At 48.6% G+C, this 13864-nt stretch overlaps 1 protein-coding gene across 8 annotated transcripts in view; it reads left to right on the top strand.

Annotated features, from left to right (window-relative positions):
* RIPOR2 (RHO family interacting cell polarization regulator 2) overlaps positions 1 to 13864 on the top strand; it is a 218353-nt gene that overhangs the window by 193122 nt on the left and 11367 nt on the right. For 7 of the 8 annotated variants that reach the window (XM_051855014.2, XM_070074337.1, XM_008262486.4 and 4 more), the window contains 4 exons: positions 1858 to 1993; positions 2910 to 3071; positions 4330 to 4488; positions 6821 to 7023. In XM_051855014.2, the coding sequence (XP_051710974.2) occupies positions 1858 to 1993; positions 2910 to 3071; positions 4330 to 4488; positions 6821 to 7023 (660 nt within the window). Of the gene's footprint in view, positions 1 to 1857; positions 1994 to 2909; positions 3072 to 4329; positions 4489 to 6820; positions 7024 to 11569; positions 12682 to 13864 lie in introns of those variants that run through there. The other variant, XM_051855013.2, reaches the window with a different exon arrangement.

The following is a 13864-nucleotide window of genomic DNA, read 5'->3' as shown; positions in this document are numbered from 1 at the left end:
ACCTGCTTGCCTACTAGAGTGAGGAAGGAAGTAGTTCCTTCTTTATGAGACCGAACAGAATTCTCTTCCATAAGGGATGAGTTGGCATGCATCAATGCCACGCTTCTCCCTACGCTGAGGCTGTGCCTGTAACATCTCAGCCCTTCTGTGGGGGAGGTCAAGGCTAGCAAAACAGACACAGGCTAGAGGAGTGACGGTTAGAAGCTTCGTTTCTCATTTGCACTCCTTGAATACGTGAGTTTACTTACTGATTTGCTATATAATTGCTGAGAGATAAAAATTGTCATCCTGTAGGAATCATAAAAGCTACAATTATTGTTGAAATAAAGAATTCATTTCTAGGGCCAGCACTGTGGCAAAATGGGTTAAGCTGTTGCCTGCAATGCCGGCTTCCCATATGACCGCTGGTTCGAGTCCTGGCTGCTCCACTTCCAATCCAGCTCCCTGCTAATGCACCTGAGAAAGCAGCAGAGGATGAAACTGCTGGGCCCCTGTACCCACGTGGGAGACCCAGCTGGAGCTCCTGGCTCCTGTGTTCAGCCTGGCTGTTATGGCCATTTTGGGGATGGACTAGAAGATGGAAGATTCTCTCTTTCTCTCACTAATTCTACTTTTCAAATAAGTAAAATCTTAAAAAAAAATACATTTCTATTGTGTGTACTTACATGAAAGACATTGGCATGTATATGCTGCACTCTGCTTCTGATTTTGAAAATCCTGTTTATTTTCAAGTCCGTGTGCTTAGTTGGCCATTATAGCCTCCTTCGTCCGCACGAACAGGTGACCAGATCTGGTCCCTAAGAGACACAGAGAGCAAGTGACTTTCCTTCCTCTCCTGTCTCCTGCCTCTCTACACACACAGTGAGACCACTCAGTGCTTACATGGCCGTGGGTAGACACCGAGCCTCTCTGGGCCTCATCTCCCTCGACTGTGAAAAAGGGGATATGGGTAGGATCCACCTCATTGGGTTGTTGTGAGAAATAACATGAATAATGCAAATATAGGGTTCAGACTAGCAGCACAGGGTAAGCACCTGCTAACTACGAAGTAGCTCTAATGATAGTGAAGAGAACTGTACAATCTGCTTCTGATTTTTTCAGCTTGAAAACAAGGAAATAAAGCCATGTAAAAAAAAAATCACTACAGTTGCAAAGCAAGTCTTCTGCTTACACACCAAGACTTAGCCTCAAAAGGCTCTCTGAGTTTTGGAGATCAGATTTACTGTACATACAAGGAAAGACAGCTTTATAATAGCCACGCAGGTCTACAGCTGAGAAAATTCTAGAACTTATTTAGGCATGAAAAAGGTTGATAGCAATGAAAGAAACCACATCAGATGCTGTAATTGGCAGGGAATGAGAGCAATGTTGAATTGGCAATGTTGAGCTGCCCTGTGGCTCAGCACCACATGCAGGGAGCGTGAGGCTGGGCGGGGAAGGCTCTATTCACATCAGTGTGATTGTTAACTTTTTAACGTGATTATTAACTTTTTAAAAAATATTTATTTTGAAAGGCAGAGTTACAGAGAGGCAGAGAGAGACAGAGAGAGAGAGAGGTCTTCCATCCACTGGTTCACTCCCCAGATAGCCTCAATGTCCAGAGCGGAGCCAATCTGAAGCCAGGAGCCAGAGGCTTCTTCTGGGTCTCCCCCGCAGGTGCAGGGGCCCAAGCACTTGGGCCATGTTCTAGTGCTTTCCCAGGCTATAACAGAGAGCTGGATCGGAAGAGGAGCAGCCGGGTCTCGAACTGGTGCCCATATAGGATGCCGGCAGTGCAGGCGGCAGCTTCACCCGCTACACCGCAGTGCCGGCCCAGGAATCGCATGATTGACACTGTGGTTTTGTTTGTTTTATCAGCAAATTGTCTTCTCAAGCAAAACCCCATTTGTGGCAAGAAATCTCTTAGAGAAACTTTCAAGGCAGGTCCAAGTGGTGGAGAAACTGGCCGCCGTCAGTGATGAGAACATAGGGAACATCAGTTCCGTCGTCGAAGGTGAGAGTCTGCCTGCCCCCCGCCCCGCCCCGCCCCGCCCCGCCCCGCCCCCTGCGTCAAGGGTGACCCTGCCGTCCACGCCGCCACCTGCACCTGCTTGTTGCTTTGGAAGGAAGACAGAAAAGAGTTCTTAGGACGTGTGAGACGTCCCCATATTGGTTGGCCTTCTGAGTCAAACCAGAAGACCCGTGACTGTTCCTGTGGGGTCTCCACGGGCAGAGGGAGGCAGGCGCTGTTCTAAACAGGGGCAGCTGCCAGTTCCCAGGCGGAGTGCCACACCTGCAGAAGCAGGTGCATTTCGCTTTAGGGTCGGATGATCAGGGCTGTTCCGCCACGCCAGCTGCTGTCAAACGGGAGCAGCTGGGGAAAGGTAGAAATGAGCAGAGGCGAAGGCCCCCAGGAGGGAGAGACCCCAGTTCTGGGAAGAGCAGCGGCAGAATGGGCATGGGGACGGTGCCTTTGTGTGGTCTGGGCTTTCTTACATCAGATGTTCAGTGGAAATGCAGCCTTCCGCATCGTCTCTGAGTAAGCCTCGGGCTCCCGAGTACCCGCTCCGAGAAGGCACGAGTGACCTTGGCAGGGCCTTGGGAGTCACGCCCCCTCCCCTCCTGGCCCCCTCATGGTCACGGCCATGCACAAGTGGACTGTGGACCATGTGCCACCTGGCATAATGCTGTCTCCTCATTGCACTGTGCAAAGCCCTAGGCAGAGGGGAGAAGGCTCAGCCAACCACCCTGGCCACGTTCCACTCCCTTCAGGAGAGCGTGGGCCTCTGAGGCTGCACAGAGGACCAGTTCCTGGCCGTAACTTCCTTGCTCTTTGGCCCCTGGTCCCCCTCCCCCGCCACCCCAATGCTCAATTCCTCTACTGTGTTTCTAACACCTGCCCTGGGCCGGGGGCTGCTTCTCTTTTCCAGCCATTCCAGAATTTCACAAAAAGCTGTCTCTGCTGTCATTCTGGACCAAGTGCTGTGGCCCGGCTGGTGTGTACCACAGCTCGGCTGACAGGATCGTGAAGCAGCTGGAGGCCAGCTTCGCCAGGACCGTCGACAGAGAGTGCCCGGGACTGGCAGGCCCAGGTAGGGACAACAGTGCTCACTGCCCGCCTGTAGCTGGGGCAGGGCACCCAGAGGCCAGCTCACTTAGATGTAAGAGAAGAAAGAGGTTGGCCAGGTTTTAAGCCATGGTATCAGCGGAGACTTTTTAAAAGCACCATGTATCAGTACAGCTGTTTAAGGATGTGGAGTTACCTCCTGGTGTCCACAGGACAAAATCTGCCAATGCCCAAGGCCCTTATCTATAACAGTGTAGAATGTGCACAGAGCCTACATGTACCCACCCGTCTACTGTCAATCATCTCTAGATCACTTGTAATAGTAGTTACACTGTATTGCTTAGGCACAGGGGGAGGAAACCTCTAGCTTGAAGGCCAGATAAAACCCAGGAAATCACTGGGTGTGGCCCCGCCAAGGCAACCAAAGGCGGGACCTGAAATTCAATCAACACCGTAGCAGGCTGATTTTTAAGTTGGTCATTTTGTATGGCCCACGAATGATGTTGTAAATATTCAAATGGCCCTTGGCAGAAAAAAGGTTCCCCTTGTCTGGGGCAATAAAGACATGAAAAAAAGCCTGCCCCATGTTCAGTACATGCACAACTGTTTATCAAATATTGTTGAGCCACGATCCGTGGAGCCAGAGATACAGAGATACGATCTGTGGACCAGAGATACGGAGTGCCAACTGTGGGTTTACTTCTTTCCCTAAAATGTCACCAACAGAGGAGGGTTGATAGTACAATCACTTTGGAAAAACTGGCGATTTCCACATAAGCTCAGTATACCCCTACCCTATGAACCAACAATTTTATTTTAAATATATGAAGGTAAATAAGTGGATGAATGATGATATATTCAAAAATACACTGCTGCTAAAAGCAACCGTTTGGATGAATCGCACAGATACTTTGTTGAATAAAAGGAACCAGATGCAAAATGTACGTATTATACAGTCCCAGTTATGTGAAGTTGAGAACAAGCAAAGCCTTTACTGGATGTTGATAGAAGCCAAATAGATGATTAAGTCCCTGTGGGAGGGGGCAGGAGGAGAGCTATAGGGTGGGGAGGGGTGTAGGAAAACCTTACACTGGTAGGCTTCCATACTTACATGGCCGTGACCTAGGTGTGTGACTGTGCAGAAGTCACCCGGCTGTCCACGGAAGCTTGCTTTTATACACTGCACGCTGTGTCATCCGCACAACACTACAAGACTAAAGAAAGTATCAAATGAACGGCTGTCACATTTCTTAGGTTGCTTTGTGTGTTTCCCTTCCACGTAGTGTTCCGAACACTCGTGTCCCAAATTCTGGACCGGGCTGAGCCTCTGCTTGCCACCAGTCTCTCCTCCGAAGTGGTCACCGTGTTCCAGTTCTACAGTTACTTCTCCAGCCACGGCGTGAGTGACCTGGAGAGCCACCTGAGCCAGCTGGCCAGGCAAGGTGAGACACCTTCTTTCCCAGCTCAGTTTGGAGTTCTCTCTGCTCTTTTGCATCAGGGCTTTGGGTGGTGGGAGCCTCGTGTTCTCAAGTCCGCTGCTGAGCTGGGAGTCGCCTGTTGGAGAAGCAGGCGCTTACTAAGAGCGTCTCCACCACTCAGCGGCGCTGTGCTATCTGTGGCCGCTGGAACATGATCCCATTCACTGTCATTTCTGTCTTTCCTTGCCGTCTTCGCCATTTGTAGGACCAAGCTTAGAGGCAGCAGGACTTTCTGCTGGCCTTGTTGGAGTTACTGTTACTGTTAGGCAGGGATGGGGATTTGGGAAGGCAGGCGGCGTGGGCACGGTGGGAACGGAAGGGGAGGAAAGGTGGAGAAGCAGGTGCAGGGCTGCGAGTCCAGGGAAGTGGAGAGCAGGCGCCAGTGTGACGTGGCAGGGAAACTCCTGATAGCCGTGTCCTTTGGCCCTCACATCCGAAATTTGCAGTAATATCTGTGTGGAGCAAAGACCTCTTTGGAACGGGCGCCAGGAGTGAGGGACTTCTGGCTCCCAGGCCTGGGCCCTCTAAGTCCACAGCGCCTTGAGTGTGTGGTTACAGTGATGGGGCAATGAGACGTGCTCTGTGGGGAGTGAACCAGCAAATGGAAGATATCTCTCTGTCTCTCCCCCTCCCCCTCCCCCTCCCCTCCCCTCTCCCCCTCCCCCTCCCCCCCTCCCCCTCCTCCTCCCCCCCTCCCTCTCCCCTCCCCTTCCTCCTCTTCCTCTCCCTCTCCCTCTCCCCGTCTCTCCCCCAGCCCCTCTCTCTAACTCTGCCTTTCAAATACATGAGTAAGTCTTAAAACAAAAACCCTAATTGGCTTTTAAAAAAAATCAATCCTAAGAATTTTTTTTCTTTCACTATAAAACAGAAAGGCCTTCATTACAGAAAATTTAGAAAATAGTGATGAATAAAGGGAAAAGTTCAAATTCTTCCTTTTCCAACTTTTAAAATTTATTTTCAGTTGAATATGCATAGGATTCAGATCTCAAAATTATGACTATTCCTTATATTTCTTATTTGACATTCTGGTCTATTTTATTACATTTTTAAAAGATTTTATTTATTTGAGAGGTGGAGTTACAGAGAGGCAGAGGCAGAGAGGTCTTCTCTCTGCTAGTTCACTCCCCAAATGGCTGCAATGGCTGGTGCTGAGCTGATCTGAAGCCAAGAGCCAGGAACTTCTTCAAGTTTTCCCATGTGGGTGCAGGGGCCCAAGCACTTGGACCATGTTCTACTGCTTTCCCAGGCCATAGCAGAGAGCTAGATGGGAAGAGGAACAGCTGGGACTAGAACTGGGGCCATATAGGATGCTGGCACTGTACACAGAGGCTTAGTCCACTATGCCTCAGCACCAGCCCCTGTTACATATTTTTGAAAGCACTTTTATTGATTTTATAGTATCCCTGCCATTTAATATATACTAATGTGTTTGATTCTATTGTGTTCTGAGTTTGTTAATTATACAAGATACTTTCTTGAGGAATGTTACTTAGGGTATTTATTTACAAATAAATAAATAAAGTAGTGAAATCAATAGCACATCCATAGAGGGGAAAATAGCAAATTGAAACAAAGAAAAACTAGATAATTTTTAAAATGTGCGCAACTGTCAAAGATGTTGTTTTATTGACAGAACATGAATCTTAGCTTCTATTTTCCCATCTGTACTGACCAGGCACACTCTCATCTCATTGTTGTGACTAAAGGATATGCAGGCTGGAATCTCATTAAAGATTCAAATGTATTCCTTAGTTGTAGGTCATGGTCAGTTAGTCCAAGTGGGACTTCAAAACCACGATGTTTAGATAAAATGATCTTGATATTCCAACCAATTAAGTGAGTTTCTCCACTAGTGCCTGGTTACTTAAGTGTAGACCTGGATCACCCAGAATTAGAGTTTTGCAGCATGGGTATGACTGAAAGACAGAGGGGAGACTACGCTGGATGTGTATATATAGATGTGAGATTGTAAAAATTTTTTACTTATGCTTTCTTCCCTGTATATTTGTACATTTGACTGTGCCGCTCATCTCCAGGTTTCTATATCCCTTGGGGATCAGAGATCCAGTTTCTTTTTTTCCCTATGTGATTTGCCTTTATATCATTGCTGAAATCACCGGTCCTTTTCCTAATTTGAAATGCTAGTGTGCCAGTCTGTCAGATGCACTTTATCACAGACCAGTTCTCCAGATACATGGGGTGTGTTACTCTACTTTCCTAGACGCTGGGGTCTCGCTGGTCTTTAGTTGCTTGTTCTGAGAATGTCACTGTGGTCTCTCTTCTCGGTGCCCCGCAGTCTCTGTGGTTCAGGCTCTGCAGTCGCTGCGAGGAGAGAAGCTGCTGCAGACTGTGAGTGACTCGGCTCCGGGCCACCTCCCCGCCCAGCAGGAAGTCCTGGGGACCTTGGCTGTGCTGCTAACCGGGGGCGATAGCGAAGTAAGCGAGGCTGTGACGCTGTACTTGGCAGCTGCTTCCAAGAATGAGAATTTCAGGGAAAAGGTAAGACGCTCCGTCGTGGTCATCCGTCAGAAGCTTACTTCATTTTCTATCGCTTGCTGTTAGCATCTTAGCATCCATCTTTGATAAAATAGTTGTCTTCTGCTTAGTGTGAATGTAAAAACACTTAAAGCTACAGAAATCCACCATATATAATCAAGTGCCCAGGAAGTTCAGCCCCCAGAGAACAGTTAGCAACTTAGTGTCTGTTCCTTCAGATTTTTTCCATATATGTGCTAACGTGTATCATTATCTTTCTGTTTCACAGCTGATTTTTCCAAATGTGGTTATTTTCCATCCATACCTAACCTATTGATCTGTTCTATTACGTGTATGAAGTAAGGCACAGCAGCTTGGGGATTTCTCATCATTTCTTAGTCCATGTTGGTGGGCATTTGTGTAGCTTCCAATGCTGATTAATGCCAAGGTGGACATATGTGTGTCTGTGTGCACACAGACATGTTTGGTGAGTAGTTTGGATCAGGCCATCGAACTGTTGGGTGAATGTGCTACAGTATTTTTTTAAAGATTTATTTATTTTATTTGAAAGGCAGAGTTACAGAGAGGCAGAAGTGGGGGAGGGAGGGGTCTTCCAACCACTGGTTCACTCCCCAACTGGCTGCAGTTTTCGGAGCTGGGCCAATCCGAAGCCAGGAGCCAGGAGCGTCTTCCGGGTCTCCCACGTGGCTGCAGGGGCCCAAGGACTTGGGCCATCTGGTACTGTTTTCCCAAGCCACAGCAGAGAGCTGGATCAGAAGTGGAGCAGCCAGGACTCAAACCAGCGCCCATATGGGCTGCCGGCACTGCAGGCAGCGGCTTTACCCACAGAATTTTTTATTCTAAAACTCGTCACCCATTTTGCCAGGAAGGAAGTGTTTTCCCTCAGCTTTAATGCAATGGACCGGCAGGTGTAACTGAAATCTACAGTTCCCACAGGGGGCCAGCAGGGGGCTCCTCTGGGAGCCCTTTACAACTCAAATCAGCTCCAGAGAATCACACATGGCCCCTTCTCGTCCTCGAAAAGAAAGCTCACAGTGCTCTACCCTTTCTAAGGCATCACCTAGGTTAGTGATGGTGAGATGTTCGTGTCTCAACGAGAGGAGACTCCATTCTCATGTCATCTGGGGCCAAGAGGGGGAACTTCCTATTGTTCTTTCCTACCAAGTCCAGGACTTTTAGTGGAATTGACTCAAAAGGGTGTTCTAGGGAACGACCTCTCTCAGCCCCACCGAGAAGAGGAGAGCGCTGAGCGCTGCCGGAAGCCGCGGACACACACCTGAGCGTGCAGGATGCTGACCCCAGGTCTTGGCAAAGCTCGGTGTTGGCGTGTGGCCGCTGTGACGACACAGCCCTTCTTCAGCTCCTCTGTGCAGGCCTTTTGCTTTTAGGACACGCGCCACGGGCTAGAATCTGTTTGTGGTCTCAGTCATCTGTCAAGTTTGTTCTCTTACACTCATGTTTTATGCGTAGCCTCCTCTGGGTGGCTGCTGGGCCCTAGCACTCTCTGGAAGGTTTTTGTGGACTCTGGAAAGAAAGGGAAAACGTAGTCTCTGCCCTCGAAGAGTCTGCAGTCTAGTCAGAAACACAAGACATAAGAATAACCGCCAGTTACTGTGCACTACACACCAGCACGGAGCTACGTCACTTGGATGCTGTTCCTGTGTACTACGCACTGGCACTGAGCTATGTCACTTGGCTGCTGTAAGATGAGCAGAAGGAGCCACCAATGATTGATCTTGGCGAAGGTGATGCACTGGTTAAGCTACAGGTTTTCCATTACTACCTGGAAGTGTCTGACCTTCAAAGCCTGACCGCTTTCCACGTTTCCTTAGATGAAATAGCCAAAGTTAACTGCGTTCAATTCTTGAAACTGTATGTGAAGCATAAAAGCAACGCAGAGATACCCAGGTGATGGGGCAGGCGTTTGGCACAATGATTAAAACACTGCTTGGGGTGTCCGCATCCCAAACCAGAGCCCCTGGGCTGGAGTGCTGGCTCTGCTTTTGGTCCAGCTTCCTGCTAATACACATTCCAGGAAGCAGCAGGCGATGGTGCACGAATCTGGGCCCCTGCCACCAGGTGGAAGACCCAGACGGAGATCCTGGATCCTGATTTGGGCCTGGCCCTGTGCCAGACGTTGCAGGCATTTAGGGAGTGAACCAGAACATGGAACATCTATCAGTCTGTCTCTCTCTCCTCTTGAACTTTTTTAAAAAATGCCCAGCTGGTGTTACTATAAACCTTCAAAAGCCATAGCTATTTGGGTCAATGTTGTGGCACAGCTGATTAAGCCACCAACTCGGGATGCTCACATCCCATAATAGAGTGCTATTTTGAGTCCAGCTACTCCGCATCCAATCCAACTTGTGAATGTTTCTTGGAGGCAATAGATGATGACCCACGTACTCGGGTTCCTGCCCCACATGTTGGAGACCCTGATGGAGTTCCTGGCTCCTGGCTGCAGCCTGGCCCAGCCCTGGCTGTTGCAGAAATTTGGAGAGTGAACCAGCAAAAGAGGGGAAAGATCCCTCTTTTATCTCTCTCCCTGACTCTCTGTGTCATTCTGCCTTTCAAGCAAATAGATAAATAAATCTTTATAAAGAAACATAGCTATTAAAAAATACGAATTGTGTGTGTTGGTTCATTGCTTTATGCTTTCTTCTCAGCCAGGCAAGTAGTAAATATCCACTCTTCTCCAGCTGTGCTGTGTACTAACTGCTTCTTTCATCGTCCCACTTGACAGAGGAGATACTAGAGGGCTCTGCGTTGTGACAGGGGTTGTTGCTTTGCAAGTGCCTTGTATTGGTTTCCTGGAACAATCATCAGTCTGAATGGTGAGGCAGCCACCATGTCTCAGGCAACAGCTCAGACTAAAGCAAGCAGTGTGTTGCTCCCCTTTGGTGCCACTGTATATCTCTGCAAAACATAGGGAGAGGCAAAGCACTTTGCCTGGTTGTGCGTCCCAAGTCTTCACTCAAGCCAGCGGAGGGTCGGTGCTCTGCTCGAAATGCCAGTGTGACGCAGAAGCCATGTACTTGGGAATCCCTGTGACCATAAGTGAGCACAGTGCCCAGTTAGAAACCGTAACGGAGGGGTGGGGGTGGAGGACGCGGCGCTGTGGCACAGTAGGTTAATCCTCTGCCTGTGGTGCCGGCATCCCATATGGGTGCTGGTTCTAGTCCCAGCTGCTCCACTTCCGATCCAGCTCTCTGCTGTGGCATAGGAAAGCAGTGGAAGATGGCCCAAATGCTTGGGCCCTGTACCCCTGTGGGAGACCAGGAAGAAGCTCCTGGCTTCAGATTGGCGCAGCTCTAGCCATTGCGGCCATTTGGGGAGTGAACCAATGAAAGGAAAACCTCTCTCTGTCTCTTGCTCTCATTGTCTGTAACCCTGCCTCTCAAATAAGTAAATAAAAATTGAAAAGAAAAGAAAGAAACCCTAACAGGGTCAGGTAGCTCCTAAGAAGTTGACATAGATAGATTTTCTCTGTCACCTAGCATAGGAAGGTGCTACAAAAAGTTCATGTAAAAATGGAATTAAATAAGCTTATTTTGATGTCAAAAAATTTTGAACGTAGAGTTTTTTCATAATACACATTTTCCATGAACTTTTTGAAATTCCTGGTATTAACCCAGCACATAACAAATGACTAGTTGTTTGTACATTGGCAAAAATGAATTACTATCATCTATTTACACACATGCTTGGCTTGTAATATATGTGTTCCTGAAACTTAAGATACAGAAATGATATGGCCACCCAGGAGACCACGTTAAATGGATGTTGACTCTGCGTTTTGTGTAGCCATCATTGATGGGTTTTTCACCTCCAGGACCAGCTCTTATAAAGTGGAGGGACTTTACTACAGGGTCCCTCTGTGACCTCCCTAAGGGCATCCCAAGTTTACACTAAACCGAGCATTTAACCCTTCCTAAACCACACATTCTGAGACTTCAGTGGCATGTTTGCATTATAGGAGCGGCTTCGTGGGAATGAATGCCGGATGACTGGGCCTCGGTCCACGTGGGTGATGGGGCTTTGGAGGGACTGATGGGAGCTGGGGCCTCAGAGGCAGCCCACCGGGTTCTGTTGGTAGGGCAGGCTCACCCCGTGTAGCCCCCCTGCTGTGGTTCCAGTGGGATTTCCTCCCCTTCTTTCTGCTCACCCCAAGGAGCAGAACAAAAACCGAGCCAGGGGGAGGTCCTCGGAAGCCAGAGCCAGGCCCAGCACAGTTAAGAGCCAGTTGCTATTATTCCTATAATAACCTGTGTGGCATCTCTTAAACCATAAGTCCACGCAAAAATGTTCATAGCAATATTATTCACAATAGCCAAAAAGTAGAAGCAATCCAGATGACCCTCACCTGATGGATGAATGAATAAAACAGTCTAGTCACACGATGGAATATTATTTGGCCACAAAAAAAAAAAAAAAAAAAAAAAGAATGGGGGCTGGCGCTGTGCTGCAACAGGTTAAAGCCCTGGCCTGCAGCACCGGCATCCCATATAGTTGCCAGTTCAAGTTCCCAGCTGCTCCTCTTCTGATCCAGCTCTCTGCTATGGCCTGGAAAAGCAGTAGAAGATGGCCCAAGTCCTTGGGCTCCTGCACCCACGTGGGAGACCCGGAAGAAGCTCCTGGCTCCTGGCTTCTGATCAGCACAGCTCTGGCTGTTGTGGTATTGTGGGGAGTGAACCTGCAGATGGAAGACCTCTCTCTCTCTGGCTCTACCTCTCTCTATAACTCTATCTTTCAAATAAATAAAATAAATCTTTAAAAAAAAGAGAATGAACTACTGATACATGCTACAACTGGATGCTAAGTGAAAGAGAAAAATAAACATCACAGATAACAGAGGAGAGAGAAAAAAGAAACATAAAGGAGACCAGCCCCATGGAGACATGGGATTCCCAGCTCTGCAGCCCTTCCCCCTGCATGCCCCACACCCAGGGAGCTTTTGCTGCTTTTCACAAATAAACTTACTTTCCTTCTTGCAAAAAAAAAGAAAAGAAAGAGAGAGATAAATGATGGGCTGCACGTATGATTCTGTTTATGTGAAATGTCTCGAATTGGCAAAGCTGTGCAGACAGAGACTGGATAAGTGGTGCCAGGTGTTGGATGAAGGGGCTATGGGAGTGACTGTTAGTGGGTATCTAATGGTGCAGGTGCCTCCTGAGCATGATGGAAATGTCTGGAAGTAGGCCGGCAATGATAGTTTGTGGATCAACTAAAAGTTGCATACTTGCAGGGGTGGGGAACTTTTTTTCTGTCAGGGACCACTTGGATTTTTATAATATCATTCGTCAGCCATAGAAAATGATCAACTTAAAAATCAGTCAGCTGGGGCCCTGCACTGTGGTGTAGTGGGTAAAGGCACCGCCTGCAGTGCCATCATTTCATATGGGTGCCGGTTCTAGTCCCAGCTGCTCTACTTCCCATCCAGCTCTCTGCTATGGCCTGGGAAAGTAGTGGAAGATGGCCCAAGTCCTCAGGCCACTGTACCCGCGCGGCTCCTGGCTCCTGGTTTCAGATCAGCCCAGCTCCAGCCATTGTGGCCAACTGGGGTGTGAACCAGCGGATGAAGACCTTTCTCTGCCTCTCCTTCTCTCTCTGTGTAACTCTGACTTTCAAATAAATAAATAAATCTTTAAAAAAAAAAAAAGAAAAGAAAATGGCCCAAGTGCTTGTGCCCCTGCACCCATGTGGGAGACCTGGAAGAAGCTCCTGGCTTCAGATCAGCTCAGCTCAGCTGTTGCAGCCATTTGAGGAGTTAACCTGTGGATGGAAGACCTCTTTGCCTCTGCCTCTCTGTAACTCTGCCTTTCAAATAAATAAATAAAATAATTTAAAAAAATTTTAAATAGAGCTTTAAAAATCAAAAATAAAAAGCAATAGAGGGGCCGGTGCTGTGGCGCAACGGGTAAAGCTGCCGCCTGCACTGCCAGCATCCCATTTGGGCTCTGGTTCCAGTCCTGGCTGCTCCACTTCTGATTTAGCTCCTTGCTGAAGATGGCCCAAGTGCTTGGGCCCCTGCACACAATGGGAGACCCAGGGAAAGCTCCTGGCTCCTTGGCTTCAACCTGGTTGGCCATTGTGGCCATTTGGGGAGTGAACCAGCAGATGGAAGATCTCTCTCCCCACCTCCCTACAGCTCTGCCTTTCAAATAAAGAAATAAAATACTTATTTATTTCTTTACTTGAAAGCATCAAAGAGAAACATCTTCAGTCTTTTATCTTCTGTTTCATTCTCCAAATGGTCACAATGGTCGGGACTGGACCAGGCTGATGCCAGGAGCCAAGAACTCCATTCGGGTGTCCCATGTGGATGGCAGGGACCCAGGAATTTGGGTCATCTTTTGCTGCCTTCTCAGTGCATTAGCAGGAAGCTGGATTGGAAGAGGAGCAGCCAGGACTCAAACGGAAACTCTGATACGGGATGCTGGTGTTGCAAGCAGTGGCTTAACCTGCTATGCCACAGCGCTGATCCCTACAGCAATCTTTTTTGAGGGTTTACTTTGTTTTTAGTGCTGGTTTTCAGTCCTAAACTGGTGTCACCCCATTTAAGATTCACAGAGCCCTGGGAGTGGGTCTTACACCCATTTTGCATGAGAAGTTAATACTCACATTCTCGTGCGGTGCCGCAGCTCACTAGGCTAATCCTCTGCCTGCGGCGTCAGCACCCCAGGTTCTAGTCCCTATTGGGGTGCTGGATTCTGTCCCAGTTGCTCCTCTTCCAGTCCAGCTCTCTGCTGTGGCCCGGGAAGGCAGTGGAGGATTGCCCAAGTGCTTGGGCCCCGCACCAGCATGGGAGACCAGGAGGAAGCACCTGGCTCCTGGCTTTGGATCG

This window comes from Oryctolagus cuniculus, chromosome 5 (assembly GCF_964237555.1).
Source record: "Oryctolagus cuniculus chromosome 5, mOryCun1.1, whole genome shotgun sequence".
NCBI classification, from domain to species: Eukaryota; Metazoa; Chordata; class Mammalia; order Lagomorpha; family Leporidae; genus Oryctolagus; species Oryctolagus cuniculus.
The sequence above is the reverse complement of the archived record's forward strand: the minus strand, read 5'-3'. Positions and strand labels throughout refer to the sequence as shown.